At 40.5% G+C, this 27,428-nt stretch overlaps 1 protein-coding gene across 1 annotated transcript in view; it reads left to right on the top strand.

Moving 5' to 3' along the window:
• The window catches only part of SYTL5 (synaptotagmin-like 5), a 61,968-nt gene that overhangs the window by 13,303 nt on the left and 21,237 nt on the right, over positions 1-27,428 (top strand). Inside the window, exons 2-8 of the mRNA XM_009318902.1 lie at positions 4,551-4,766; positions 15,121-15,233; positions 16,632-16,764; positions 18,675-18,794; positions 23,212-23,368; positions 24,928-25,057; positions 26,891-26,997. Of these exons, the coding sequence (XP_009317177.1) occupies positions 4,551-4,766; positions 15,121-15,233; positions 16,632-16,764; positions 18,675-18,794; positions 23,212-23,368; positions 24,928-25,057; positions 26,891-26,997 (976 nt within the window). The remainder of the gene's footprint in view (positions 1-4,550; positions 4,767-15,120; positions 15,234-16,631; positions 16,765-18,674; positions 18,795-23,211; positions 23,369-24,927; positions 25,058-26,890; positions 26,998-27,428) is intronic.

The raw sequence follows: 27,428 nt of genomic DNA, 5'->3' as shown, positions 1-27,428 counted from the left end.
GGGGAGAAAATAAGAGGAAAAAACTCATGCTTCAAGATAACGACAGGGAGATTGCTTACCACAGGCAAAATAGACTTGACTCGGGGAAAATTAATTTAATTTATTGCCAATTAAAAAAAAAAAGTAGGATACAGAGAAACAAGGACAAAACTGAAAACACTTTCACCTCAGCCCGCGCCCCCTTTCTTCCCAGGCTCAACTTCACTCCTTTGTTCTGGACTCTTCTATATCCTCCCCTGCCCCAAGTGGTGTAGGAGGATGAGGAATGAGGGTTGCGGTCAGTTCATAACACTTTTTTTCTGCCGCTGCTTCTTCCTCACACTTTTCCTCTGTTCCAGCATAGGTCCCTTCCATGGGGGTATAGTCCTTCAGGAACAGACTGCTCCTGTGTGGGTACCCCATGGGATGCAGTTTTTGCCAGGAGCCTGCTCCAGCAGGAGCTCTCCATGGGCTGCAGCTTCGTTCAGGGCATACTCACCTGCTCCAGCATGGGGTCCTCCATGGGCTGCAGGGTGGATATCTGCTCCAGCATGGTCCTCCACGGGCTGCAGGGAGGCAGCCTGCTTCACAGTGATCTTCTCTGCAGACTGTAGGGGAATCTCTGCTCCGGCAGCTGGAGCAGCTCCTCTTCCTCCTTCTTCATTGACTTGGTGTCTGCAGGGTGTTTCACATTTTCCTCACTCCTCTCTCATAGCTGCTGTGCAGCATTTTCCCCCTTTCTTAAATCACAGAAGTGCCACCAGTATTGCTGATAGGCTCAGCTTTGGCCAGTGGTGGGTCTGTTTTGGAGCCAGCTGGAACCGGCTCTGCCTGCAAAGGCACAGCCCCTGATTTCATCTCACAGAGGCCACCCCCGAAGACCCCCAACTGCCAAAACCTTGCCATGTAAACCCAGTACAGATGCAGAGAAAGTTTTGTGTGGGGAAGCCGAGTAAAGCTGAATCTGTTAGTGTTTGCTTATTGTACTTAGACGTCAACCATAGCTGTCACCTCTGTACCAGTAAGTTAGACCAACTGTTTGAGCTGACCTATGAGAAGTGAGTAGGGAGAGTGGAGTGGCTGAGATACCAAAGAGGCCATGTGGAAGCAAGGAGCAGTCCCAGGGCTCCGGTTGGACAGTGTGTCCTTGTCTGCTGTCAGCTCACAGGGGGAAGGTAGAACAGAAACTGCTGGGTGCAGCTGAAGGTGGTAATCCAGGTGGCAGATGCAAACTGGATCTGCCCTTCCTCTTCTTTTTCTTGGGTCTGCATTTTCCATGGTTGGCAAGTCTCCTGACAGCAGTGTTCCCCATTGCAGCTCTGAGCACTGTTCCTTGGGTGGACCCAGCGCAGAGGCAAGTGGATGACTTCAGCTCCAGGAAGACAAAAAGTAGATGAGAGGGACAGAAGCACCAAGTATTGGCCAGATTAGGAATTCCTGGTGAAGAAGGACGCTCAGCGGTGACAGGGAGGGCTTTGGGTGTGAACCTAGAAAGTGCTGCAATACCTCTCAATGTGTGAAAGCACGATCCAATCTTAACAAATTTCCCTGAGATCAGTTGGTGCTAAAAGTGGCTGTACTAAAGTAAAAGGGCCATGTAGCACAGTAGCTTGTCTCTGACAAATTCACACTGCTGAGAAGGGGAGACAGTAAATCATCAAGCATTTTGTGAATGTTGTTTGCTATTTAGTGAAATGTAAGTGACCATAACCTCAGTGGTAATTAGATGTCTTCACAGGCACCGAAAGGTGTATTTGTTATTCAAGTGGATAGATGTGGTATCTCTTTTAAAACGGCGTGATCGAGAGTGTTCTAGTAGCAGGGGTTTCTTTTTTGCCTTTAGTTCTCAGTCCAGAAGCAGCACATAAATTGACTTTTGCTGTTTGAAGGCAGGCTTGTTTAGGAGGTAGATCCAAGGAGGGGGTGGTAAAAGTGGTGATCATCTGCCTTCCCTGTGCACAATGGCAATATTGCAGCGCAGTTGGCAGTTGCTGTAGTGCAGGTCACCCACCTGCATTTGGAACTGGCTGATTGACAGAAGAAGAAAATGGACATGGACCTGTAACTACGTGTATTTCTGCAGGAGGTAGGTAGATGTAAGATGTAATCAATAAACTGCAAGAACAATTAGCAAAGTACCAAGAAAGCTCGTGAAGCCTGGACAGACTTTTGAAGGCTATGGTATGAGAGAAAGGCTGTTTGGGTTGAATGTGGGAGAAGGGTCCAAAGCAGAATGAAGAAATCACTTTTGGATAGAGGCCAGCAGAGGAAAATGCTTGACAGGATTTGTAGTCGCTGCCTGGAGGGATTGGACATGCCCTTTTTCAAAAACTGTCAGAGGTTGAGCATCCACAGGCCAGGTGGCTGCAGAGCAGCTGTTGTTCATGGGATCCCAGTGGGAAGCAAAATGCTAGCCAACCTTTTAGCAAGGAAGTGTATCCACAAATAACCTAATTCTGTCAGGCCACCAGCTGTCCCTGGCGGCCTAAGCAATGTTCCTGGTCTCCTTCACTGGGCTGCAACCTGTAATCTTCTATTGGTTTTATCTTCCCTAAGTGTTTTTCTTCCTGACACCTTTTACTGATCTTTAGGTGAAGCTGGTAGCCAGGTGTTTTAAATCCCCCTTTAAAGCATATATGTGTATGAAGAGATTGTGATTTCAGTGAGCTGCAGTGCTTCATGATAGAGGGGCTCTGGAGGCTCTTGGCAGATGGCAGAGCGTGAAAGAGAGCATAGGGAAGGGTGAGGGAATGGGGGACACAGCAACACCCAGGCACGTAAAACTGAAAGAACTTAGCAGCTGCTGAGCTGGGGCCCTGAGGTGGAGGTATTCTGGGGGTAGAGTGGAGTGCAGGAAGGGTTTGAAAGGATGGAGGAGCTTAAGATAGGAGGTTTGGTGGGGGGGGGGGGGGAAGTCAGGAAAGAGCCTGGAGAGAGCAGGGTACCTGTAGGTTGTTTATGGAAAAGGCTGAGATGGATGAGAGGAGCCCTGGGGTTGAGTGGATGGAGCTTCAGCTGAGGAGTGTTGAGAGGATGTAACAATTTTGACCACATACAGGACTACATTAGCAGTTGAGGCCAGCGATTATCCCCTCTATTCAGCAATTGTGAGATCACATCTGGGATACAGTTTCCAGTTTGGGGCTCCCCAGAACAGGAGGGTCATTTACATACTGGAGCATGTTCAGTGGAGGGCCATCAAGATGATTAGAGGGCTGGAACACATGATGTAGGAGAGGTGGAGGGAACTGGGTTTGCTTAGCCTTCAGAAGAGAAGGCAAAGGCGAGATGTGATTGCTGTCTTCAAGTCCTTAGTATGACGGTATAGAAAAAATGGAGCCAGACTCCTTTCAGAGGTACACAGTGAAAGGAGAAGGGGGCCATGGGAACAAGCTGGAATGTGGGAGATTCTGGTTAGATATTAGGAAGGCTTTTTGTTTGTTTGTTTTTAAAAAAAGAAACATAAAGTTAGTCAGATTCTGGAACAGGTGCCCAGAGACATTGTAGACTCTTTACTTGGAGTTACTCTGTTATTCAGTCGGACAAAGCCTTGATTAACCCAGTCTGGTTGGCCCTGCTTTGGCTTTGAGTTTAGACTAGGTGACCTCCAATATTCCCTTCCAGCCTAGATGGTTCTGTGGGTTGGGGTGGGAGGGGTAAGAGCTAGAGGCTGTGGCGTGAGAGGGAAAGCTCTGGAGTTGAGGTCAGGAATCAAGGTAGAAGGAGCTATTAGTGAGAGGTTTGGGTTATGATGGGGTCCTGCTTGAGTCCCTGGTTTTGGAAGACAGGCATAGAAAACTGACTCTCCTGTCATCCTTCCTGACTCTTTCTCTTCAAATTCCTTTTTTTGCTGTTGGAAATACAGTATTTACATCTCGCTTATGGTTATTTTCTCAATAAGGACCCAACTCATGCACCATTGAAATTGCAGCCTTCAAAGTTAGGTCTTAAATGCAAATATTTTTATCCTGCAGAGTCAGTGGAAGAACTGGTAATCTGCAAGTCGCATTATTTAAACTGACATTCTCCTTTTTTTTTAATTGTGGCATCACAGCATAACACCACTATCTACTTAGATGTTTTGGTTTGGGGTTTTTTTAGGCTTTGAATAGCCAGTGCAGAATTGCATATGCATTCCTAGCTAACTCTACACTGGCACAGTATTAAATGCACACTAATTACAGGAAAGATGTTCTTCTTTTCCTTCTGTGGATGCACAGGATAGTCCCAGTTTTGAGCTGCTGTCAACCTGGGGTCAGCATGACTTGAATTATTGATGAGGGACAAGCAAAGATGGTTTACCAATTGTCCAGAACTGCTCAGCTGTCTGCAGTTACTTATACTGATCTACCACAGGATTTTCCTCTTGACTGCATGTCTGAGAGGTGGAGGATAGATTTATTCTTCTTTGTCGTATGTGTGTCAAAAAATACAGCAAATGTAAAAAAACAGTTGTGTTGCACTTATTTGCGTCTTGTAGTTTTTAGCACTAAATCTTAATCTGTTGAAAAGTTCTTACAGATCATTGAGTTGTGGCTCCAAATTAAAAGATTTTATTTTCTTACTTCTAGGAAATTGAAAAATGAGCTTCTGGAAGTGAGAAGGAAAGGTGGAAACCGTCATTGTCAACAGGACAACAGCAGGGTCTGTGTTCGCTGTCAGAAAAGCCTGGGCTTAATCTTTGACAGAGGAGACCTGTGCCAAACCTGCAAACTTCGAGTTTGCAATAAGTGTCGTGTCGTGGGAACTGATGGGCAGTGGAAGTGCTCGGTGTGTGCCAAGATTGCGTAAGTTGTGCAGCTTTCATAAATACGTTTAGAGATTACCATTGTATAAGTAATTTTGTGCTGGTGTTGCTGTTTTACATCCCCTTAGCACAAAAGGACACTTAACCACAGCAAGTACACAAGGAAAGAGGCTTATCTGGTAGTTTTATTTGCTGCACTGTTTTGCAGTATCTTTTTTTCCAGTTCCAAGCCAGTTTCAACTAGCTTGCTTTCTAAAGAAAGCTGCAGGCATCACAGATACTAAGCTGTTGGTGGGAAGTACTCTGAAAATGACAGTCAGTTACAAGCCAGTGACAGCCTATTCACATTATGAAGACATAAATGTAAGAATCAAGTAATTCAAAATTAACAAAACAGCATTAAGAACAAGTGAGGTCTGTATGTTCTGACTGATGTGGTAGGTGGACTTGTAAGGAAAGAGATGTAAAAATTGTGAGTCCAAGCACTTCAATCCATGTTTCTATCCTTGCTTTTATAGTAACTGAACATCTCTGCATGAAGAGAGAGGGCTGTATTTATAATGTCTCTATTAGTGAGTGTTCTAAAGTAAATTGTGCTATGGTGGGAGGTAAAACAAAAGGGGATATCGCATTTCTCACAGTTGGAATATTGAGCATGGGGAATGGAGGAGGAGGGTAGCAGATCACAGTGCTGAAAAGCAGAGAATCAGTATTCTAACGCAGGATATCAAGTGAATAAACAAAAAGAGATGTTATATGTTCAAAGACATTTACTTGGTGTATACTTGGAAGAATAATTCATTTGATTGGTATGGTAATATGGGATTTTGTAGCTTGACTCAGTAAGATAACCATGAAGGAAAGGAGAAATGTATTGGGCAACAAATCTCAGTTATGTGTCCTGATGTAAGAACTGGATGGTATAAGAAAAAGATGTGATAAAATAATCATGTTAAAGGGGGAAAGAATCAGAGTAATTTCAGAGGGATTTTCTTTTTTTTTTTTTTACAGACCATCAAACTAATGAGATCAGGAAGATAAGGCTTTTTGTAAATTGTATCAGAGAGTGAACCAAATTGCTAGTTACGTCAGACTTTGGCTACCTAGACAGTTAGTGAAAAATTAATGCAGCAGGACATGGAGTTTAGCTTTTGCGTCTTCTAACTTCAGCTTTAGAAGGTTAACATCTGTTAACATCTGCCTTAACCTTCTCTGCAGCCAGTGGGGCACATCCAGAGAACAGTGTCTCACCTCTTAAGATGAAACATTTTCAAGTGCTTGATTTTGTGAAATTATTTTAAATTGGTAGGGGCCTGGCTGAGCTCCTTGTAGTTTGCTTCAGCCAGTTACTGAGACGATCTCAGTGCTGTGCCTTTCAGAAATGATGGGGTGCAGGTGAGATGGCAGAGTGAAGAACGGCAAACATAATACTACTCTTTAAAAATGAAGAAAGGAAGAACAAGGGATTTGTTGACCCTGTGAAGTTACCTTTACTTTCTCTAAAAATACTGAAACAAACGCTGCTGTGCTGTTTGAAAGCCGAGAGAAGATGACAGGACAATGAGTAAGAGCTGGCTCAAGAACAAATAATGTCAAAATCAATTTAATCTCCTCCTTTGATAGGGTGACAGACCTCGTGAATAGAGGAGGATCTGCTGATGTCTTTTAACTTGACTTAAGTGAACCTTTTGATACTTTCTCCCGTGCCATTCTAATAAGCTGATAAACAAGGGGAGCTGTGCCCTGGAATATATTCTGTCAGTGTGATTGCAGACCTGCCTGGAAAATTATAAAGTTCAGCTCTCAGAGTAGTTATGGACATTTCACTGTCCAAAAAAACCCAAAAAGCCAACAAAAAACCAGTGGTATAGAGCAGAATATTTCCTGGCTTTTTACTGTTAAGTATTTTAGTTAAGGACTTCGATGCAACAGAGGAGTTTGCCAGTTACACCTGCAGGTGACATAAAACTGAGAGGTGCTGCAGGCATGCTGAAGGACAGGATTAGGATTCATAGTGATGCTTATAATTTAGAGAAGTGGATTGAAGGAAAAGCAAGTGGTGGCTCCCTACGGGCATGTGGAAGTACTACATTTGGGCAAAAATGCAGCTGCAGAAACATAGAATGAGGATAAAAACAGCTTATGCAGCTGTTCCTCAGGAAAGGATCTGGGTATTGTACTGAATGAAAAGCTGAACTTGAGTCAACAGTATTTTCCACTGTAGAAAAGTCCAGCAACACACAGGGATGTACAAGCAGAATTATGGCCTGTAAAATACATGGTGCAGTCCTGGTTTATGTAGAGTACTCTGCCCAGTTTTGTGTAGTGCACTTCATGTTGGCCAGCTGGAGAAAGTTCAGCAGAAAATAATGTTCACAAGCCTAGCACACAGTACATCTAGAGCAATGGAAGGAGTCGGAGATGTTTGGCCTAGGCAAAAGAAAACTGAAAATAACTAAGTTCTAAATCTACAAAGGGCAGCTGCGTTGAGGAGGCATACAGGCCTCACTCACTTTGGATAAGAAAAGTAATGTGATACTTAAATTGCAGTGAAAGGATTTAGGTTAGGTGATATGAATACAGATATAACTTGGAGAGGTTGCAGAATCTTGTTTGAAAAACAGGTTAGATAAACCTCTCTCAGGAATGATGACATCAGTAAAGACGGTCTTGTTTTGGGGCTGAAAGATGGATGAGGTGATTTCTGAAAACATACGCCACCCCTATGTCTTGTGATTGTGCTGCAATTCTGTACACCAAGCAGTGGTCCTAGCAGTCATCTTGAAAACGAGTTCCGGTTGAAGCCTGCCTCTAAGTTATTACAAACTGTGGTGTAATTTATTTGCAAAGTGCTAAACTTTGCAAGCGCTAAAGTTTTGTTCGCGTTGGGTATCTTTTATTAAATTGAAATCTCTCTCTGTCCTTTCTTTTTGTTCATATGCAGTGTTTTTGCAAGACTATAGTGACAGTTAATGATCTGTAAAATGCCTTTTACACTGCTAGAAGTACACAGAGAGATTATCTTCTGTGTGGGCAGTATGGAGATAAAAGTTTGAGATAGGTATTTCAGTTAAATCATTGTGCGTAATTTAAATTCTTTCAGTTCGGCTTTCCTCTGTCTCACTTAAGTGAGAAATGCAGGGGAAATTACAATTTTTAGGATTTTTAATTACATTTGAAGGAGGAGCTGGTTAAATTAATGCAAATAGGGCCTTTGGCAAAATTAAAAGGCAGATGGCAAGGAAAAGAAAATGGGAATCCAGTGTTAAGAGACAGTTATGCTGTATGAGTAGCAAACAAAAGGCAGGAGGAGGGGAAAAAACTTTTAGCTCTGTAGCATTGATCTGCACACAGTGTTTGTGTCTGTCAAATTGGATTGTTTCACCATGCTAGTGGCTTTGCAGAAAGTGTTAGGAAACTTTTTTGTTTGCCCCTGTCCTTTTAGCAACCTTGATGAATGAGACTAGGTTAATGTCAATACCTGTATAGACTCTAGCACCTGCTGTGCTGTTCCATTAGCAGAGCCAGGTTATATTGTTGTTAGAATGTATATATATGTTGTCATACATATTGTGAGACCTTTAAAAGGCAGGGAGAAGGATTTGTGGCCTTCGTGAACTCTTTCCAGTTTTGGTGCTATACTAGTTCTTGGCTGTTCTGCCAAAATTGTCCTCAAGAACGTCTGTTAAGTGCTGCTTAAGGTGATGGCGATAGTAGTAACCCGTACAAGTCTTGTTATATAGTCATCAGTTATACCTGCAGGAATATGTTCAGAAGCAAGTTTTTCAGAACTGTTGGGAAGCCTGCTGCATTACATCTGGTGTCAGTGAAGGAGGTCTGATACTGGGCGTTGAGTGCGTTCATTCAGACAGGTTGACAAGTACTACAGAAATTACTGCAGAAATCCCTTGAATTACACAGATAATCCAAAATGGTTGCTGAAACAAAGAACGTCTTGTGGCAATAAAAGAAAATGTAGGTAATATCAGCCAGCTTCTGCCCGTTGCTTCATTTAATACATTTTGACCTTTCCTTCCTTCTGAGCACCGTCAGTCCTGCCTATCCACTCATAGCACAGGAGTTTGGGATACCTGTAGTATGGCAAAAGGACATTCTGTCACATAGCCTGGGATAAAATGTTATCGTTGCTTTAACATTTATGGTGTGTTTATGTCCAGCTACCAAAAAAATTAAAAAAAAAAGATGGTGGGAAACTGCAAGTATGCTGACTTTGACTTGAGGATCAGGTAATTTCAAGATGCTCCTTTTTTAAGGATATGGTAAAACACAGTATTATTTTCGAACAAGTTAAAAAAAATTACATAGTAGCATGATGGTAGCTGTAGGGGTGTGATGCTAGTTTGTTTAATAAAACAATATAAATGTTCACCTGTCAACCAGAACATCTTCATCTGGCAACAAGTGAATCTTGCTTCCCTCCTCCAAAACAATCTTTAAAGCATTTCATCTGCCATTTCTGTGAAGTCAGACTTTTGTGAAAACCAGCTTATGGTGATGGGCAAGCACATTACAACACATTAATTACATTCTAAAACACTTTCAAAAAGAGATTTAGTGAATTTGAGGAAAGACATTTGAATGTGAATAGTGAGAGATGTTCATCAGTATTTTTAAGCATAACTGAGATTTATACATAAATTGTCTTACAGTTAACAGTTACTGGAAAAGGATATTCCCCTTGAATGTCAATAAAGAGAAAATTACTGTTTTTTTCCCCCCATGGGAGTTACTGCCAGCTAGAATATAAAGTTACGAGATAAAGCATTTAAAGGTCAAGAAGGGTTAGAGCTAAGTCTTCTTCCAGATTCTTAGTTCTGCAGTTACTGAGGGCAGAGAACAAGACAGTCTTTATTTATGTGATTGTGTGTTTGATAGTCACGTTGTAGTATTTAATGAGGTAAATCGAGCCTGTATGTAGCTACTCCCTTGATGAAAGAGGAAGCTTTTGGGTCCATTCCCTGCACACAAAGAACTGAGGTCATCAGGAGCTTTCAAACCTAGGTGCTGAAAGAGAAACTTTCATTAAGGTCACTTTTTTCCCTGCATCTTCTTAAAATATGGTGAGTTTGTGTTTTAGATTTGGCATCTAAAATGATCAATAGGTTGAGGGAAATCAAGTTCTTCAGTCTGCTGACAAACTGATTTTAAATCTTGATGCTCTCTGTATTTCTCATTAAGAATGTGTCTAGATATCTGCGAACAATGCCTTTTATTTTGATTGAGTTCTTCAGTGAGATAAAATGCCTAGGTGGTCCAAGTTGTTATAGCAGAACAGAGCAGCAATGGGAAATTTGAAATAATTATGTTGTCTTAAAGTGTCATGAAAATTTATCAGTATCTTAGTAACATCTATTCCCATTAGAAGTCTAAAAATAGAGGCATTTCAAATGTTTTAGTATGCAAATGCTTCTCAGATTTCTTATAATTTCTTTTCATTTTAGTAACTTCTAAGCAAGTTTGCCTTCTTTTAATAGGGTCAAAAAATGTCTATTTAATAGCCTCACAGCATATTAAAAATTATTCTGGAATTAATTTATTTTATAGAAAATACTCTGTGGAATTGAATACATACAGAGATGAGTGTGTATGTTTTGGTGTGTTCATGTATAGGCTGCATTTTATCCAGCCTTTGGTCTTGCCATTTTTTTTCCAAATTTTACTCCCCATGAGGAAGTAAAATACTTGAGGAACAAGAGAGGAAAAGGAAGCCAGACTAAATTTCTCTCCTCTATTATGTATGTGGGTTAAGCTGGATGATCAAATGGATAGTGAAACTGTTTTACCAACACGTTTTTTTTTTTTCCAAAAGAAATGATTAAAAGTGACAATTGGGACTTTCCATCTTAAATGGAATTTTTATAATTGGACATTTAACCATGAAGTGTCTTGCAAAAATGAGTGGAAAATAACAAGCTGAGTTTTTGGCAGGGATAGGTCACAGGTTATGTTCCATTTTTAAACTGAGCAGTGCGTTAGTGAAGTGTATCTGTTTAGTAGGAGATCATAGGGGGAGAAGAAGCATGGAACCATAATGTACTCCCTCTCACATGATGATGTGAGTAGGTGGATCAGCAATTAATGTATAAGAACTTTAGCTGATACCTAAAGTATTTGGTACTGCCTACTTGAACGTGATTTTCTTTAATTTTTTCCTAGCCATTTTGAGTATAGGAAAAAGCAATCGTGCAAAAATTGCTGCTATTACAATTTATAACACTGTTTTCTTTCTTTCTAAAGCTACTGACTTCAGCATCTGTTGTACACCTTGGAAGGCCAGTCTAAACACTGTTTTGGCAGAACACATACATATTTTTTACTTTGTATGCTACATACTAACTGAGAAAGGAAAGTAAAGAAATGGCATGCACATACCATGATTTACAGTCAGTATGGACCTTGGACCCATTTTAGAAAACAACAAAAAACAAACATGCAAGCATTGATTTGATGTACTGTTGCTTAAACGCCCTCTTTTCTTTTCCCACTGAAACAATTATCTATGTGGAAAGGGTTCATTTAAGTCATGTATCAGAAATACAAGAAAGGTGCTATCTCAGTAGGAAAGATAGTCTCCCTTTGTCATAATTATAAGGCATGAAAATAACATTATTATAAGACTGTTTAGGTCTTGCTCTTCAATTTTTGATTCAGAATGTCAAATGCAGTTATGAAATGTAAACTTCAATTCAGAGACTTAGGGAATCGTTTAATCTGAATTCATTTCTATTTATGTGTAGAACAAAAATTGTTTTAATAGGTACTCCTGACATGTATGAATGATTAAGATAACATGTACACTAGTCTTTCTGTGAATTGTTCAGTATACGTGAAAAATACATTCAATATTACTGCACTAGAAATTCAAAGCTGCAAAGCTTAGTTTTTTTTCCCTTTATTTCATTAGAATGTGATATTTTTGTAGAGGTGATCTGTTGGGTAAGGACATTTTCACAGAAGGGAACTGCCAGCTGAAGTCAGGATCCCAAGACTGAGTAGCACTGATGATAGTAACGACAAAGGTCTGAAGGGAAGGTTGAGGCCTCTAGACTTGTTCCATGCGATGCTCACAATGGCTGGCTATTGATGGCTGTTTTTTCCCCTTTGCTGTGGATAACAGGACTGACTAGAGAGGTGAAGCACTTGACTAAAACAAGGCAACGCTCCCTTTATTTGCTGTGTTTAGTGCCTCAGTTGAGGGGGTTGTCTGTGTTTTACCTCAGACCTGGTTCTCGTGGTGACGTCAAAGCAGAATGGGTGTGGGTGTCAAAGTAGCCCTGCCAAGGAGTTGACACCTCAATTTAAAATGTGGATCTTACTACTGCTTAGTAAGATCAGCCAGATGAGGAAGATGGGCAATTCAGTTTACCGTCGTTAGCTGAACCAGCACACGGTTCAGCTCCGTAGCAGCTGTCACACCCCCTTGCCCGCTCAGGCCTGCAAAAGGGATCGTTAACACCCTCCTCTTTCCTTGGGGGTCCAGTTTGTGTTTGCCAGAGCATGCAGCAATGGCCTCGAAATTCCTTGGCTAAGCAAGAGGGGACCAGCTGTGTAATTAGGGGCTATTTAATGGTGGCAGGTTACACCCTGCAGAGAGAGATTACTAAGAGAAGTAGATTGCTTATTTATCCTTTGCCAGAAGATACAGGGATCAACTGTTGTTGCACAAATAGATTAATCTATCTCTTCCCTGAACAGCTTTACGTACTGTCGAGGAAGATGAGTATGGGGTCAGTAGTAACTATTACAAGTGGATGGCAAGAGGAAGAGAACGTCCTTCTCCACAGTACTCCTGCCTCACTCCCCGGCCTGGTGCCAGCCCTTCCACTCTTGCAAGGCTGCTTCGCTCCTAGAGTGAGGAGTAGGAGAGGTTGTTGGGATGGCAGGGGATGAGTGGGGACAGAGAGGGAGACTGATGGTGAGCTCTAAGGGTGCGGGTGACCTGAACCACAGTGGAGTGGAGTGGAGGAGGAGAGGAAGGTCCTCTCCCAGGGATGGATGCTGGGGGAGGGCCTCCTCTCTCCACCAACAGCACCTCTGCTGATCCTTCCTTGGACAGCCCAGCAGCCCTCCATCCTCTCCCTTCCTGGCCTCCTCCCACAGCCTCCCCAACTGTCCTTCCCTTGGCTGCAGCTCCTTCGATCTCTCTAGCCCCCATGACCCTTCTTGAGCCCTTGGTCCTGCTGCTGCAAGGTTGAATCTTCACATTAGATTTTAAGACTAATATATGGTAAAACAAGCAGACACACCGGTCTCAGCCACCATTCCGCCCAGGCTGAGGTCCCCTGCGTGCTTGTGACGCAGGAGGCACCAGAGAGGTTTTCTTTCCCTCATCACTGTTCCCATCTGGCCATAAAATGTAGGAGATGGCTTTCCAGGGACCCTGTGGCAGAGGGGCTGCCCCTCCATGACCCACAGCAGCCCAGGCTGGTGGCACAGTTCAAGGTTGGGTGTGGAAATAATTACAAGTTTTTGCTTGTAAAAGCCTGTAGCTTTGTGTGGGGCAGCCTCCCACACTGCTTGAAACCCTGGGCATAGGTCACACCTTCTCCTTCAGATTGTCCTGAGCTTGGAGAAAGGTGAAGGCGCTTGTCTGGATAAGGGGGTGGGGAGCGCCCTGCCTGACCTTGATCAAGTTAAGGATTGCTGGTAAGATATTAGGGATGAATAAAATCTCTATCCAAGGGCAAAACGGTACTTGGGAGTTTTATGGTCAAACCCGGGAGTAGCTGAGGAAAAAAAATGAATGAACCATGTAGTTCATACTGCAATGTAATATGTCATTTATATTGCAGTGGAATATGGTGGTGTAGTCAAAGGTCTGAGAGGTTTATGGTTTGATATAAAGCATTAAACTTGCTGTAAACCTTGGTATAAAAATAACTGCACAGAGAAGTGCGTCCTGTAAATGAATTGTGAAAATACACATGCAGAGAAAAACTTTTTTCATACTAGCCAGACCGTGCATAGTTTCTAATGCAATGAATCCTTTCCAGTGTTTGTGTCTAACAAAAGTAATTTAAAAATTCTGAGTGGAAACGTAGAGATTTTATTTAATGCCTCGCGTAATGACTGACTGATTGTGATAATGAATTATAGGGGGTTTTGTCACTAGGAGTCTGCAACAACAAGATAAGGCAATAATCTATTTCTATGCTTGTGGGCACGTTTTGGATTTTTATTTTTTTTATTTTTTTTAAGGACTCGTGCAAAGGTGCATGATTCATTAATAGGTTAGGAAGAACTGATGATGTTAGGGTCTTTTTACCAATGGCAGGATCCTATTCTGTAATTTTTAGTATTTTTCCCAAGTAAGACTCTCCATTCAGGCATGACTCAAAAGTAATTTAATAGTGAAGATATTGATCAGTGCTCTAAATCCATCTGTAGTAATTTTCATGCCCAAGAGACTAGATGATTTCTTTTCTGGTATAGGTTTGAAAATAAGTTTTCTTATTGAGCATAAAGTAAGCAGGAACATGTCTGGAGCTAAATCAGTTTTTAATGTTGGTTTGGGTTTTTTTTTAGTTTGTTTATTTGCATTTTATTTGAGTATTCATGATTAGTAGCTTTTTGCCATCAACTGTATGTAGTGAGGCAGTAGAAAAGGTGATGCTTTACCATAGTGAAATTAATTCAGGAAAAGACTAACAATCGGCATAAAAATATACCTGTGGAAAACAGCAATGCCAGTACAGGATTTTTTTGTTGCTAATATAGGTAAGAGAATTTGAAACCTGAAAAAGCAGCATTATCCAGAACAGTAGCAAAGAGAAAAGTTCATTGCTCTGAACCTCTGACACATAGCTAATTCAAAACAGCACTGTCATGTGAAGAAACTACATATAGTGGCAGCATATGAAACTTAGAGATGAAATATAGATACAGGCTTCCAGCAACCTGTATATAACCAGGTTGGGTCCGTGAACTGCTGGCTTGGCTGGCAGGAGCTTTGGTGGGGGGTTTTCTCCCTCCGTCCACTGTTGTTGTTTCTACATCTCTTGTCATTTTGGAGATACTGAAAACTCTGAGGTTGAGTTGTTCACTCGCCAAAGGACTAGGGAGATAGTATGTTACATGTTTTCTACGGAAATCTGGTAAAAGTGGTTGAAACACTTTTTTGCCAAGTAAATTTCCATGTACTGAAAGCTACTTTTCATTCACAAAGCAAGATGATGATATTTTTCTGCTACATGTCCTACTATCCTAAGCTTTGCGATCAATCTTTTTACTCTTTATTTTGAACTGTGCAAATGTTGTCCAGAGTTTGTGAGCATGACGGTTGAATGATGAGCTAAGGGTTTCAGCAGTAGCTTTGGTTGGCCAAGTTTGTTAATGTGCATGTGTCTCTGGCTTTTTTCATTTTCCCCATATAGACAGCTACGGATAGTGACAGGAGAATGGTTTTTTGAAGAGAGAGCAAAGCGCTTCAAACAATCAAATCTTGGAACCGATGTTGTCAGACAGTCTATCCTACACAAATTCCCAGGTAGGTACCACAAGATTTGCTGGTGCTTAATACATTCAAACCTTGTTTCCAGAGTGTTTGACTTGTATTGTATTTTATTCTTCACTGTTGAAGGTGTAAGTATAATCAGTATTTTAATCTTAATTTCGTATTTGGGTATTACTATGCAGTGATCTGTGAATGATTAATGTATAGGAAAGGTAAGGGATAGATGAGTGAAGGAGTATCTCTGTGGAGAGAGCGAGCTGCTTGAAATCTTGCTGTCCAAACAGGTGGACAATATTGTTCAGCTGCAAAGCCAGGAGCAGAGGCTGTAAAAGTTCATTCTCAGTTCCTGCCCGGAGGTTTGGCTGTATGCAGAGATCTAAACCTGGCCATTTTTTTACTTTGGCTCTCTTATTTGTGATGGTGGTGTGTAAAAAGTATTCCATTCTTCTTTTTCAACTCTGAATAAGAAAGATGAATGTTAACTCCGGTGCTGTGTGCTGGAGCATGGGCTACATCCAGACTACTTGATACTTCTCAGTTCTCACTTGACTTTCTTTTTGCCCAGATATCTCCAATAAATTCATCTGTACTTTTAGGTACAGTAAACAGCCTGGCCGTCTTGACCAAGCACAGCAAGTGTACCATGTCTGTGAGCTGCTGTCGTACCTTGCATGGTACCACAGGACCACTGGTTTAAGAAACAGGAGTTTTTCCTGAATGCTGATGCTTCTGTCTTCGCTTACCTACTTCACTCTGCACACAGAAGCTGTTATTTAGGTAGTCTGTTTTCAGATGTAGCATTTATCACTTCCAGTAGGAAGGTGATGGGTAAGGGCAGTTTGTAGGGAGAGGGACTGGTTTACTGCCATTGGAAAAATGCCTGGGGCAAATATAATGCTTGGCAAAATGCTGATCTTGCCAATATCACTGTACTTCAGAAGCTGTCAGACTGGCAAGTATCTAATGTTCTTTGGCTTTTGATATTATGCAGCCTGTCAAATTGGGTATTTTGTGATTTGTTACTTTGTTATTTGATAGATATATTAAAAATATATTTAAGCCATTTTTCCCACACCCTGCTCCTAGTTGAACAAACATTTTAATTAGGAAAACATTCTTTCATTTAACACAGAAAATACCGTACACTGCAAAATTGTATTTCAGGTCCTTTGGTTATTAAATGTTGTCAGTGATAAATTCAGAAGCGTAGTTCAAGGCGAGTTGATAATGAGAAACATTTCAAGCTACTTAAAGTTTTATTTTCTTTTATCAAAAGGAAAAGCCAAAGAACCCTCCAAGTTTTTTTTCATTATATTTTATCATATGGTTTTATTTAATATTGAAAAACGGAGTATCTATTTTTGCAGGTTGTTTGACATGTGCTGCATTTTGTGCAAACATTCACTTTTTTTTTCCCCCCCTCCACTGAAGATACAGTTTCCAGTAAGGATGAAGGAAGAATATTTAAAGATCAACCCCAAGAGAATGAAGAAAAAAGGCCGGATGTATCAGTCTCCTCCACAAATGGGCATAAATCAGTCTTCAGCGGGCCTAGAAAGATAGGGTAAAGCTTTTTCTTTTGGAAACTGATAAATCACATAACAGCTGTATATGGTGAGATGGATTTTCTCTTGAGTTTCTCCAGCGTTCCACATCAGCCTCAAACTTCCCAGGGTTAGAAACAGCCTTCGTTTAAAAGCGTACTTACTATAATTAGACTGCTGTTTCCTAGGAAATGCAGCAGTAATTACTCTTCAGCTATAAAGGTAGCAGAAAAAAGGCAATTTTACTCCTGGATTTTTCTTGTTTATACTTGGAAGTAACAGAGTGTCCCTAAAGGCAGGTTTGCTGGAGAAGCAAATGCGAAAAATAGTATTTGGAGGGCCTGTTTTTTGTCTATACTGCTCGGTTCTGCTCACAAGTCAAGTTTTTCTTTAGCTTCCAGCTGTGCAAATGCTGTCTAACAGTCAAGCAGTGCCCCTTTTTTGTGCATCTGACAGTGAACAAACAGATACGTTGCTGGTCATCTTGCAGTCTCAGTGACATGTATAACCCCAGTTTGGCTATGCCCTTAGAGGAGGGGGGGTGTGTGTGCGCTTTCGGGGGACGTGGACAGATGCATTGAATATATGGTTGCACAAGTGGTGTCTGGACGTAACTTGAGGCTATTGGGTGAATGGGAATTAAAATCAGATGAACGTTCATATCATGGCTGGAGCTCCATGGGCTGGTAGTTGGAAAACTTTGTTTCTGTTGGAAGAAGGAACACATTTTATTATGGATCCTAAATACAGGATAGGTAGATAGCTTTCTACAGCTTTTTTTACTTCTGAGGAGAGCTGAGTATGGAATTACTTGTTCCAGTGACTCCAGAAATTAACAGATTTAGAGCATCAGAACACCTCTGGCTTCTGAAATTAAGGTGAAGAAAGAACCAGCTTAGGGAATCTACTATAATAGGACCTAGATGTTGCTCTAAATCATGCTAATTGGTAGCTATAGTAAGAGTGCATTAAAGTTTAATTCTCTAATCCTCTTTTCATTGAAATCCTTTGTGCAAATCTCTTAGTCATATTCCCCTACAAGAAACAATTATTTTTTATAATTGTCTGTTGTTTATTTTAGTGGCGTTTGGCCTTTTTCAGTTTGTGGCCTGAAATATTTTTTGGTGGCAACATCCCCATGAAGGAAATTTAATCCTACAAGAATTAGGCTTGCTTTTCCTAGTATATTTTGTGGCCTCTCTTAGAAATAGTTCGTTATTCCTCCTCTTCCTTCCTTGCTCCTTCTTCCTCCCTCAGGTTCCACAGTCATATATCTCACGAGTGGATTTGTTTTAGCAAAGCCATTTTGGGGCCAACTCCTACTGACATTTAGTGTCATGGGATAACTTAACAGTCTATTGTTGTTTGTAAGACTATGAAGAATACTATTACTTTTCAAAACTTTATTTCATTTCTTTCATTTCTGTCTTATTAGGCCACATGTTGCAGGGTAGGGGGGTGATGTTATGTTTTTGGAAAATAGCATGTTCGGGGCATTGATACATATAATTGTAGAAATTGCAAAGAAATCTTTAAGAGAAAACACATATAGTGTAAATTGCTAGAGAAAAATACACATACTTAGTAAAAAAAATTTGCTGTGTATAAACTGTAAAAAAATAAGAGAGAGGAATTTTCACAAAAGGCACTTCTGGTTCAAAGCTTGAAGTGGCCATGTTGAGTAGGGGGGATGTTTTAATGTTTTATGTCTTAAAAAAGCAGTTTATAGCAAATATGATGCTTTTTTTTGTTCATAGGAATCAATTTGATAACCAGATTTGGTGCTCTATTGACCCTTACATCCAGAGTTGTCCATAGGTCAGACAGATGAAATTAATAGAATGCGCACATCACAGTATTTCAGTCAGGCTGCTGTTTCCTGGGAAAAACCTTACAACTTTTAAAATCTTTTTATCCCTGTTTTCATCAGGAAGGTAATTAGGGCGGTTGCCAAAGGAGAAATTGTAAATGCAAAAGGTGAAAGGAACACAGGCTCAGAAGCTGAAACCCAAAGTCTGCGCAGCGGCAAGTCAACGCCTTGCTCTGAGAGGTGAGCACCAGAAATCTGTAGAGCTAATGCCAGGACTGACGTAGGGGTGTGTGCCAGTTCTCTGTATTGCATTGTGTCTTTGAATGCTCAGCGTTAATACTACCGTAACTATTGAGCTTATGTTTAAAAAAAACAAACAAACAAAAAAACCCCAAACCTAAAAATTACCTCCATCCATCTTCCTTTTCTCTCCTTGTGTTCGGCTGGTGATTGCTGTCAGTACGTTGTTTTTTGTTTTCTGGCTTTCAATCGATGAGCTGTGTTCATGTTACAGAACTGAGGCCCTTTGTTCCAAAGGTTTTCTTTGGTAATGACACGTTAATTGATTATAATTTATATTTTCTTCTTCAAAGGCTCTGTTTGCCCTTTTCTTTCCATGATTATTGTCCCAGTTATTTCTAATAGAATTCCATTTATCATTCTTCTGGGCTTAAGAGATCTCTGTTACTGCCTCTGATAGCATTATAAAATGCCAGACACAACATTCTTCTCATGTCCCACCTCCAAAATGAAGCCAAAAGATAGCTCACTTTTTTCTTGTTGAGTTGGATAGTCTATGCTGGATATAGACCCACATTCTTTGCTCAGGTGCGCACACCTAGAAATTTTACAATCTGGATTGAAAAACAATAATAATTTGCTGTAAGATCCAACAGAAATTTCTAGCTCTAAAACAGTGTTCCTGGGAGACTCCAAATAGGTATACAGGAACCCAGGACATCAGGTAAAAGGATCATCGTGAAGTTTGATTCACCCACAGATGAGCCTTCTTGTTTAAGCAAGAACTTGCTTCCCTTTGTTACCTAAAATTCAAAACCCCACTTGCTGGATGTTCTGCAACATGCCTAAAGTTGATGGTGATAATCTTCTTGAAAGCTGATAGGTTGATTTTTTTCACTGGATGCTGCAGCACTTACTAGCCAAATCAGCTTTAAAGCTAGTTTTCTTCTTTAATCCATACACAGTTCACCAAGTTTTTTTTCATGAAGCTAATTAGGCCTTCTGTATCTAACCAGATTCATACCTGACTTTCATGAGACCAGAAGTAGTAATTTTGCTGTTTTTCTGGATTTGTTTTGCTTTTCATTGAATAGACTAGAGATGAGTGAAGGATCTAAGAGACAAAAACTCAGGAATCTGGTGTCTGTGCTGCTTAACACTAAGGTTATGCAATATTAAGTAACTTTCTCTAAGAGTTTACTAGAATAAGGACAAAGGGATTCTTGTGAGAGACCTGTGCAGCTGTTTTGATGTGCCAGACTACAAGGAAGTTACCGTGCAGTTAACCATAAATGAAGCAAAATAATTTTGTTTGGGGTGGTAGAATTTGGCGCCTGATAAGCTCTGTGTACAGACTTAGAAGGATAAATAGAGTGAAGCAGTCTATAAAAATAGCCTTTATGTTTGATTGCCTTGCTTGACTTTCACATAAAGCATCAACTTCCAGCTTTTGCCCAGAGCCAGGGTGCGGGATTTATTAAATTAGGGGTATTGACTCATTATCGCAACTTCCTTTTCTATCTATCATCTGATCCTCACCTGGCCAAATCAGTGTCCTGTGTCAAAGTACATAGTAACCCAGCTGTGTTGCCAGGAGATGCTTTTGGTAGGGGGGCTGAATGATTTTACTGTCTATGGAAGATATGGCACTTTCTAAATATTAGTTTGTGGAAGGATTGAGAAGCAGCTTATATTTCTTAGTAGAGGGATGAAAATTCCTGTCTTGTACACGCATGGTTAAATACTTAATTCGATATCTGAGGATGCTTGCTTTAGTTCATCTATTGCTAATTTATGGAACTGAGTAGTAATTATTAAAAATAACAGCAAAGCTTCCCAGGCTACCCTCCATAACTGTTTTGAGTTTCAAATTAAAAGAATATAACAACATCTTGTGACACTGTAGCTGTCCTATATTTTCCTGCATATTTCTAATTTTTGTAATTGCTCTCATCTTTTTAGCTGCATTGCCAAAATTGGTAGTATTTCACCTACCAGCAGGGAAACAGAGAGAATTTTTATTCTTTCTAAACATTTCTGTTTAAGAGAAGATGTACTGAGCTGGGAACAGGGAGTCCCAGGCCATGAGTTCATCTCTTCAACTGGTTTATTTCTACTCCAGCAAAAATGTTTACTGAGTTTGCAGCTGAATGAACTGGGAGGCTGCATCTGGATACTTCTAGGAGAAATAGTATAGGAATTTCAGGCTCATCTACTCAGGCACACCATCCCATTGTACTGAGGTCTTGTCTACCACATGGAAATGCCTGGCATAGTCACCTTATAACAACATTTTTCTTTTGTTTTCTACTTAATATGTGTATAAAATGTGTTGAACCTCTCTCTAACAGCAGACTGAAATAAGGGCAAAGTACAGGAGAGGTCTGTTTAGCAGGTTTGATGTGCAAGTGCTCAGTCTGACTGACGACTCCTGCAGAACCCCTTGTAACATGTTTTCAGATCTTTTATCCCAGCCCACTATTACTTTTGAACACTTCTCTTGATTTATATGTTTACACAGTGAGGAAAAAAATAACAATTTTTGTAACATAAGGTCACAACAATACATCAGAAGTGGTGTGACATGCGGTAAAACTCAGGTTTTCAACATTTTGGCTACTTTCCATACATCAGCCAGTTTGGAAATTAAGGTGTGTGCATCTAAGTCCAGCAGCTTTGATAAAATACAGATGACAGCCAGTAACCTTGACTTTTCTGACTTTGCAGCACCGAAGACGCATCTTTATGTAAACAGATAGGACTAAAATTCAACCAAAGCACGTTCAGTAGGATTTGTTGATCACTAGCTCATCAAATTAAAAAGTAGCAGTGCATGTATGTGAAGTGCACATACATAAGAGCATGTTTATTATGCATTATCTACTGTTGTCAATATACGAAATTGGATAGTAATTGTTAAAAAGGTTACCATATGCTCACTAAAGACAAAAACATGGTTGCACAACATTTGTAGACAGTCCTGGTGTTTGGGGTTTTCCTCTGTATTCCTCGCTTTCAATAACTCCACCAATGTGGATTCAGAGCCTGTGCTCACCGCTTAATGTAGCGGTGAGACAGGAGCTGTTGTGTTCCAGAGTATTTTTTCCTCAGTTCAACAGTAGTTCTAATAAAAATTTCCATTGTGGTAGAGAATATTTTTACTGCAGTTACTCTAAACGTGGTATGACAGCCTAAACCAAGTGAAGGTGAAATTCAGCTGTTGTCCAGCACAATGAAGATGCCTGCAAGTCTGAAATATTTATTAAGCAAGCCTCTTTTGACTGAAAATATACTGTTCCAAAAATTTTCTCCAGCAAATTTGCACTACTGTTGTCCTCTGACATTGTATTTTCCATATGGAAAAGGGTGCAATTCCTGTATTCATTCCTATTTACCAGTATTTTTTTTTAAAGTAGTAAGTAGGAATGTATGCAGAACTGTTACTGTCCTGCAAGACTTTCTGAGATTTTTCTGAATTGTGAAGAAAAATGAAAAGGTTTGATGTTTGTGGAGAAAGAAGAATAGATCAGCCAAGAACTTGTATTTTTACTGCAAATCAAATTTCAAATGACAATAAAACTTTAATTGGAAATGTGTTGAAATACATTTTAAAATAATTTTCATTGTTTCAAAAGGTCAGAAAAGTGCAACAGCTTACCCTATTTAACCTTCAGTGTTTGCATGGACTAATCAGTATTTTCTAATAGAAAATGTCCCATGGAAAAATTTCTGCCTGTTGTGGTATTAGACAGCAATTGGGTTCTGGTATGCTGATCACAGATGCTTTTTTGTCACTTTTACTAACATGAAACCTGGCAAAAAGACTCGTCCAGCTTTTCTAGCTTTCCAAGCTGGTTGAAAGAATCAACCACTTTGGGTCAAGAGTCATTATTGGAATATAAATAGGACAGTGAGCAAGCTGTCGTTTTTCTGGAGAGGATGGAGAGTAGATAGCCAAGGACTTTAGACCTTCTGGAGATAGTGCTGGCATTAACACTGGCTGCAGAAGTGGCCAGAACTGTCATGTCACCGTAGTTTTCCTTTAAACTAAGGAGCGGCCTGGTAGGAAGTGTTACACGAGTCGTCACACCTACTGTTGGGATGCGACTGCAGTGCGAAATGGATGAATATAGCTTCTGCAGCCTGGACAAGAGCCGCCCATTTGGGCTATTCGCAGTTCTGGTAGAAGTGCTGAAAATACTTGTATTACTTGTATGTATAAAGTAATTCAAATTCACCTTTGCCTGTGTTTTTCTTTCCAGGTGAGCGTTTCCTTGCAGTGGATCACACAGTTCACCCAGGGCAATGTTATTTGAGTAAACTGTTACCATGGCTGTTTTCTTGCAATGGTTTGCTAAATGGGTTGCCTTGGTTTGCTCAAAGCAATAATGCTTTAATACTCTTCTCTCCGTCCCAGAGGGAGCACTCTTTCGCTGAACGGCAGTGGTGCAGAGGCCGCTGCAGGCCATCTGAAAGGGGCCGTGGGTCCTGTGAACAGAGGCAATGTTTCTATACCTTCCCTCCCGAGGTCGCCGGCGCTCAGCACGCGCAGCATGACTGCAGATTATAGCAGGGTAAGTACAGTGATGTAGAGCTGACACCAAATACAGCTGACACCAAACAAGATGACTTGGCTGGTATCTGCCCTGTTAGATCGATTTGTAGCCCAGAAAGGACAAGCCTGACAGAGAAGATTTTGTTTCTTCCTTAATTCAGCTGGCACCAGTGAAGATCTCTACTAGAACAGAATTCGTCATGCTCTATCAGTCATGCGGTTTTTGGTTTGGCAGACATTTTTCTTTTGTCTAAAAATTGCTGTTAACGTCCAGCATTACATAATGAGTTACAGACTCTGAACTGGGAAGCACAAGGGATGGGAGTAAGCATTTTTGGCACTTCAGGGCCTTGAGTAAATGCTGTGAACTAAGGATGTGACTTTCAAGCATGCAGGGTCCAGCACGCTCCCACTGACTTCTAAGGGAAACTTTGCAAGCTCAGCGCTTGCAGAAGATCAGGCCATACTGATTTTAGTTTTTTCTGGATTTGGACACTGGGCTCTGCATAAATTATGGCATAACGCAAAATGTGTGCCAGACGCTTTATCAAAATGAAAGGTGGGATTCCTCTTACCTGCTGTTAGGCCTCTTGGGATGTAGGTGGCCACGTCTGAGCTAGCCGCCTTGGCTGTTTTGTAATAAGCAGAAGGATGTGGCTCATCTAGCCAGAAGCAGACACTCTTTGTTCCCAGACAGCCTGCCTGTTTGTCAAGCAGCTCCTCCTGGCTGTGCACTGAGACGCCCATCCTGAGTCCGTTTCAGTCACCCCTCTTAAGAAATCAGGATTCTACTAGCAAGTTATTCTAAGTTGCCATGACTTAAGTGTAAAGGAAAGCAAAATTTATAGTCAGAGGTAATGCCTTTTACCGTTAATGTTTGGAAAAAAGTAGATGAGCATTTGAGATCAGAGCCCTATTGAACGCATCGATTTTTTTCGAACTTCCAAATATTTGGTCTAATATATTGTCTTTCCTAATAAAAACTAAGTTAGTATATATGAAGGGCAGTTTCAGGAACTGTAAATAAATTAATAGTTGTTTTATTTATAATCTTGTTGGCACACAGACTGACTTGATTTCAGGTGCATTAGATTTGGTTGAAAAAGGCCAATCCATTTAATTTAGATCGAGTTACATCGTTAGCTATTCCTTTACAGGAAGGCAAAAAGCCATAATGGTATCAAGCACGTTGGCTGAAATCATTACACGGGTGTAAAAACAATAGGTTTTATCTTTTCTTTCTTTGTTTTTTCTTTTTTTTTTTTTTTAATTTCCAAGCTAAGTGAACTTTTAATAGATCTGAGAGTTTCACTTCCCTCCTCTCACTCCTGATGCGTTGCTCCAGTTCTTCAGTTGCGAACTCAGAATGTATGCATGAATCGCATCTTTGTGCAAATTTTATGCGTGATCTGCACTAAGCAAAGCAGATTAGATTGTAATCTAAATATATTCAGTAATAGCCTGGATGCTAAAGGAGCTTTGGAGTTCCGGGAGCTACAGAAATGACGCTTTTGTAGACTGATAGTGAATAAGCTCACTTTTTCTGTTTATGGGATGTGCGTTTTTCTTATTGAGCAGGACACCGGCTTAGAAAATGGCATGATTATTCCAGCAAGTGAAAGCGTACCTGAAGATTTAGTAAAGAAGCACTGTAGGAAAGCATCTGGAACACCTTCCATTGCAGTTTCTAGGGTATCTTTGTCGTCAGGCAAGTATTAAGTCTTTTTCTTCTTTCTGTCAGCCTTTACCATCAGAGGATTATTCCTGTTCTTGTGTCTCTGCTCCTTTTGTTTTTAAAGCACATTGAAAGATCAGGTGTAAGTTTCATAAATTTGTTCATATTTGTTCTGAAAATTCTTTCCTTGTACTAACCAAATTTATACCACTTCACAAGTTTTACATTTGAAAAAATGGTAATCCTAACTCCAGTAATGTTGGCACAATGTTAGTATTAGGTAAATCACATGCTCTTAGAATTGTTACAAGAGTTCATTCATAATTGCACATTGTTAAATCATTCTCTGTGTGGTCAACTGTATAAAATACTACCTATCTGCAATCTGTATAAAATACTACTGTGCTGCTGCCATTACATTTCACGCCCACTTTGCCCAGAAACATATTTGGGAAACAAAGAGCTGTCGGAGAACAAGTCCCTTACAGACTTCATGTCACTTCATTTTTATACGTCATGCACTGAACCAGTCGATTCAGCTGTAATTCACCCCATTTCGTTGGAGGCTGTTAGGTAAATGAGGCTTGCACTGGAAGGTGCTGTTGGAGCCGCTTTGCAACGGTGGGTGGAGATCCTCCTCTTCCTGTCTGAAATAGGAGGCGGGAGCGCCCTGCACTCTTCTGCTTCTCCCAGGCACTCGGCCAGCTTCGTACAGGGCTAACAGAGTGGGTTCAGATTTACAGGTTTCTCTCTGAAACACAACAAGGCTCACTTTATTTCAGCTTCATTTAGCCCAAAGCAGAAACCTAGTGGCATATCCCACAGAGCTAATCAAAGGAGATAACATTCTTCACCTTAGATTTTTTTCAACTTGAAAGCATCAGGGTTTCTTGGAGAATATTGTACAGTGCAACTCCAGGCAGAGGTGTTACAAACTGCTACTTCTTTATGAAGTGAAAATTCTCCTGTTCTGCTACCTTATAAAATAAAGGTTTTCCTAGTAGGAAAGAACTGGCCTCATGTTACCAAAGCAGATGGATCCCAAGCAAATTTCAGGCAACCTGGGAACGAGCCTCAGACTCTTCATTGTTTCCTTGTTGGAGGATCTCAAAGAACATTAAGCTCAGGAGAGTGACCTTTCCTGTCACATCAGCTATACCCAGGTAGAAGATGAACAGTTAAAAACTTTCCAGATTCCTACCTGCAGATCTAAAAGTATTCTCCTCCCTCTCTTTCTTTCTCAATATATTGAACAGTCGCAGAAAAGTTTTATATGAGGAGGACTAAGAAAATCTTTCTCCAAGACGTCTAACGTCTTGTGCCTATAGAGTGGATGAGAGATCTGTAGGCCTGAAAGAAACTTGTGCAGGTCTCGAGACTTGTTCGCTTCCTCCTCCTTTCTGCACATGGAACACCAGTAATGGCAGAAGTACTTTCTATGTCCACCTGTATCCCTAGTTGCTTAATTCTGAAGCAGACGCTGAGGAGTTTGGTGGTGGTGGGAGATGCGATAATCACTGTGAACACTTGGGACTGCAAGTTTTGTAATATTCCAGGCTGACAGGCCTGCCAGAGGAAGTCAAAAGCTTCATCTATGGTATATCCACAGGAGACAATTACAGCAAATAAATAGTGCAGGGGAAAAAGTATTGGCCAAAGGCTGACCGCATCAGAAATCCTATTTTTCCATTTATCATATTGATGTTCAGTTGTCATAGAGTTTGTGACAAATACCTAAAATATTGTTTTGATTTTTTTTCTTAAAAAACAATTGAGTTTGACACAACACTTATTAAAGGGTGGAAGATGAAACGGAATATTTTTGCACAAATTATAGTAAACTTCTAAATTGTTTTTATTTTCCAGATCGTAGCCGATCTGAGATAGATCTGAGTGAATCTTTCTCTGAAGGAAATGAGGATACTCTGAGCGTAAGAAGCAAATCTGTACCTAGTGCCTTAGATCAGGAACTGGTGAGTTATAAATATGTAAATGTTTATCTGGTGGAAATCCTGTTTGTTCAGACTTATGAAATCAGCACTGTATGTATATCTATGTAAAATATAAGTAATGCAGAGCATTGTTTCAGGGATATTTAATGAGTTTTTAAACAGCTTCATCTTCTGAGTGTGTTGGCTATAGAATGATTCCAGTGAATTGTCATGGTTACAGTTTGTTATTGATTTGCTGTTTTTTGAGTTTACAGGTGAAAGAAGTCTGGCCTGAACATAAACTGCAGGCACTATATTACACATGCTCCAAAGTTCTGTTAATTCATGCTTTATTAGATTTTAATTTTGATGCTGAGAAATACTATACTTTAAAGGCTTTAATCTTCATCTGGTTTTGATTTTCCCCTTACATATCTTTTTAGCAAATGAAGCCCCAACTTTCTGTTCTGTCA

The sequence above is a fragment of the Pygoscelis adeliae genome, unplaced genomic scaffold (assembly GCF_000699105.1).
Source record: "Pygoscelis adeliae isolate BGI_AS28 unplaced genomic scaffold, ASM69910v1 Scaffold92, whole genome shotgun sequence".
Taxonomy (NCBI): Eukaryota; Metazoa; Chordata; class Aves; order Sphenisciformes; family Spheniscidae; genus Pygoscelis; species Pygoscelis adeliae.
This window is presented reverse-complemented; position numbering and strand designations above follow the sequence as displayed.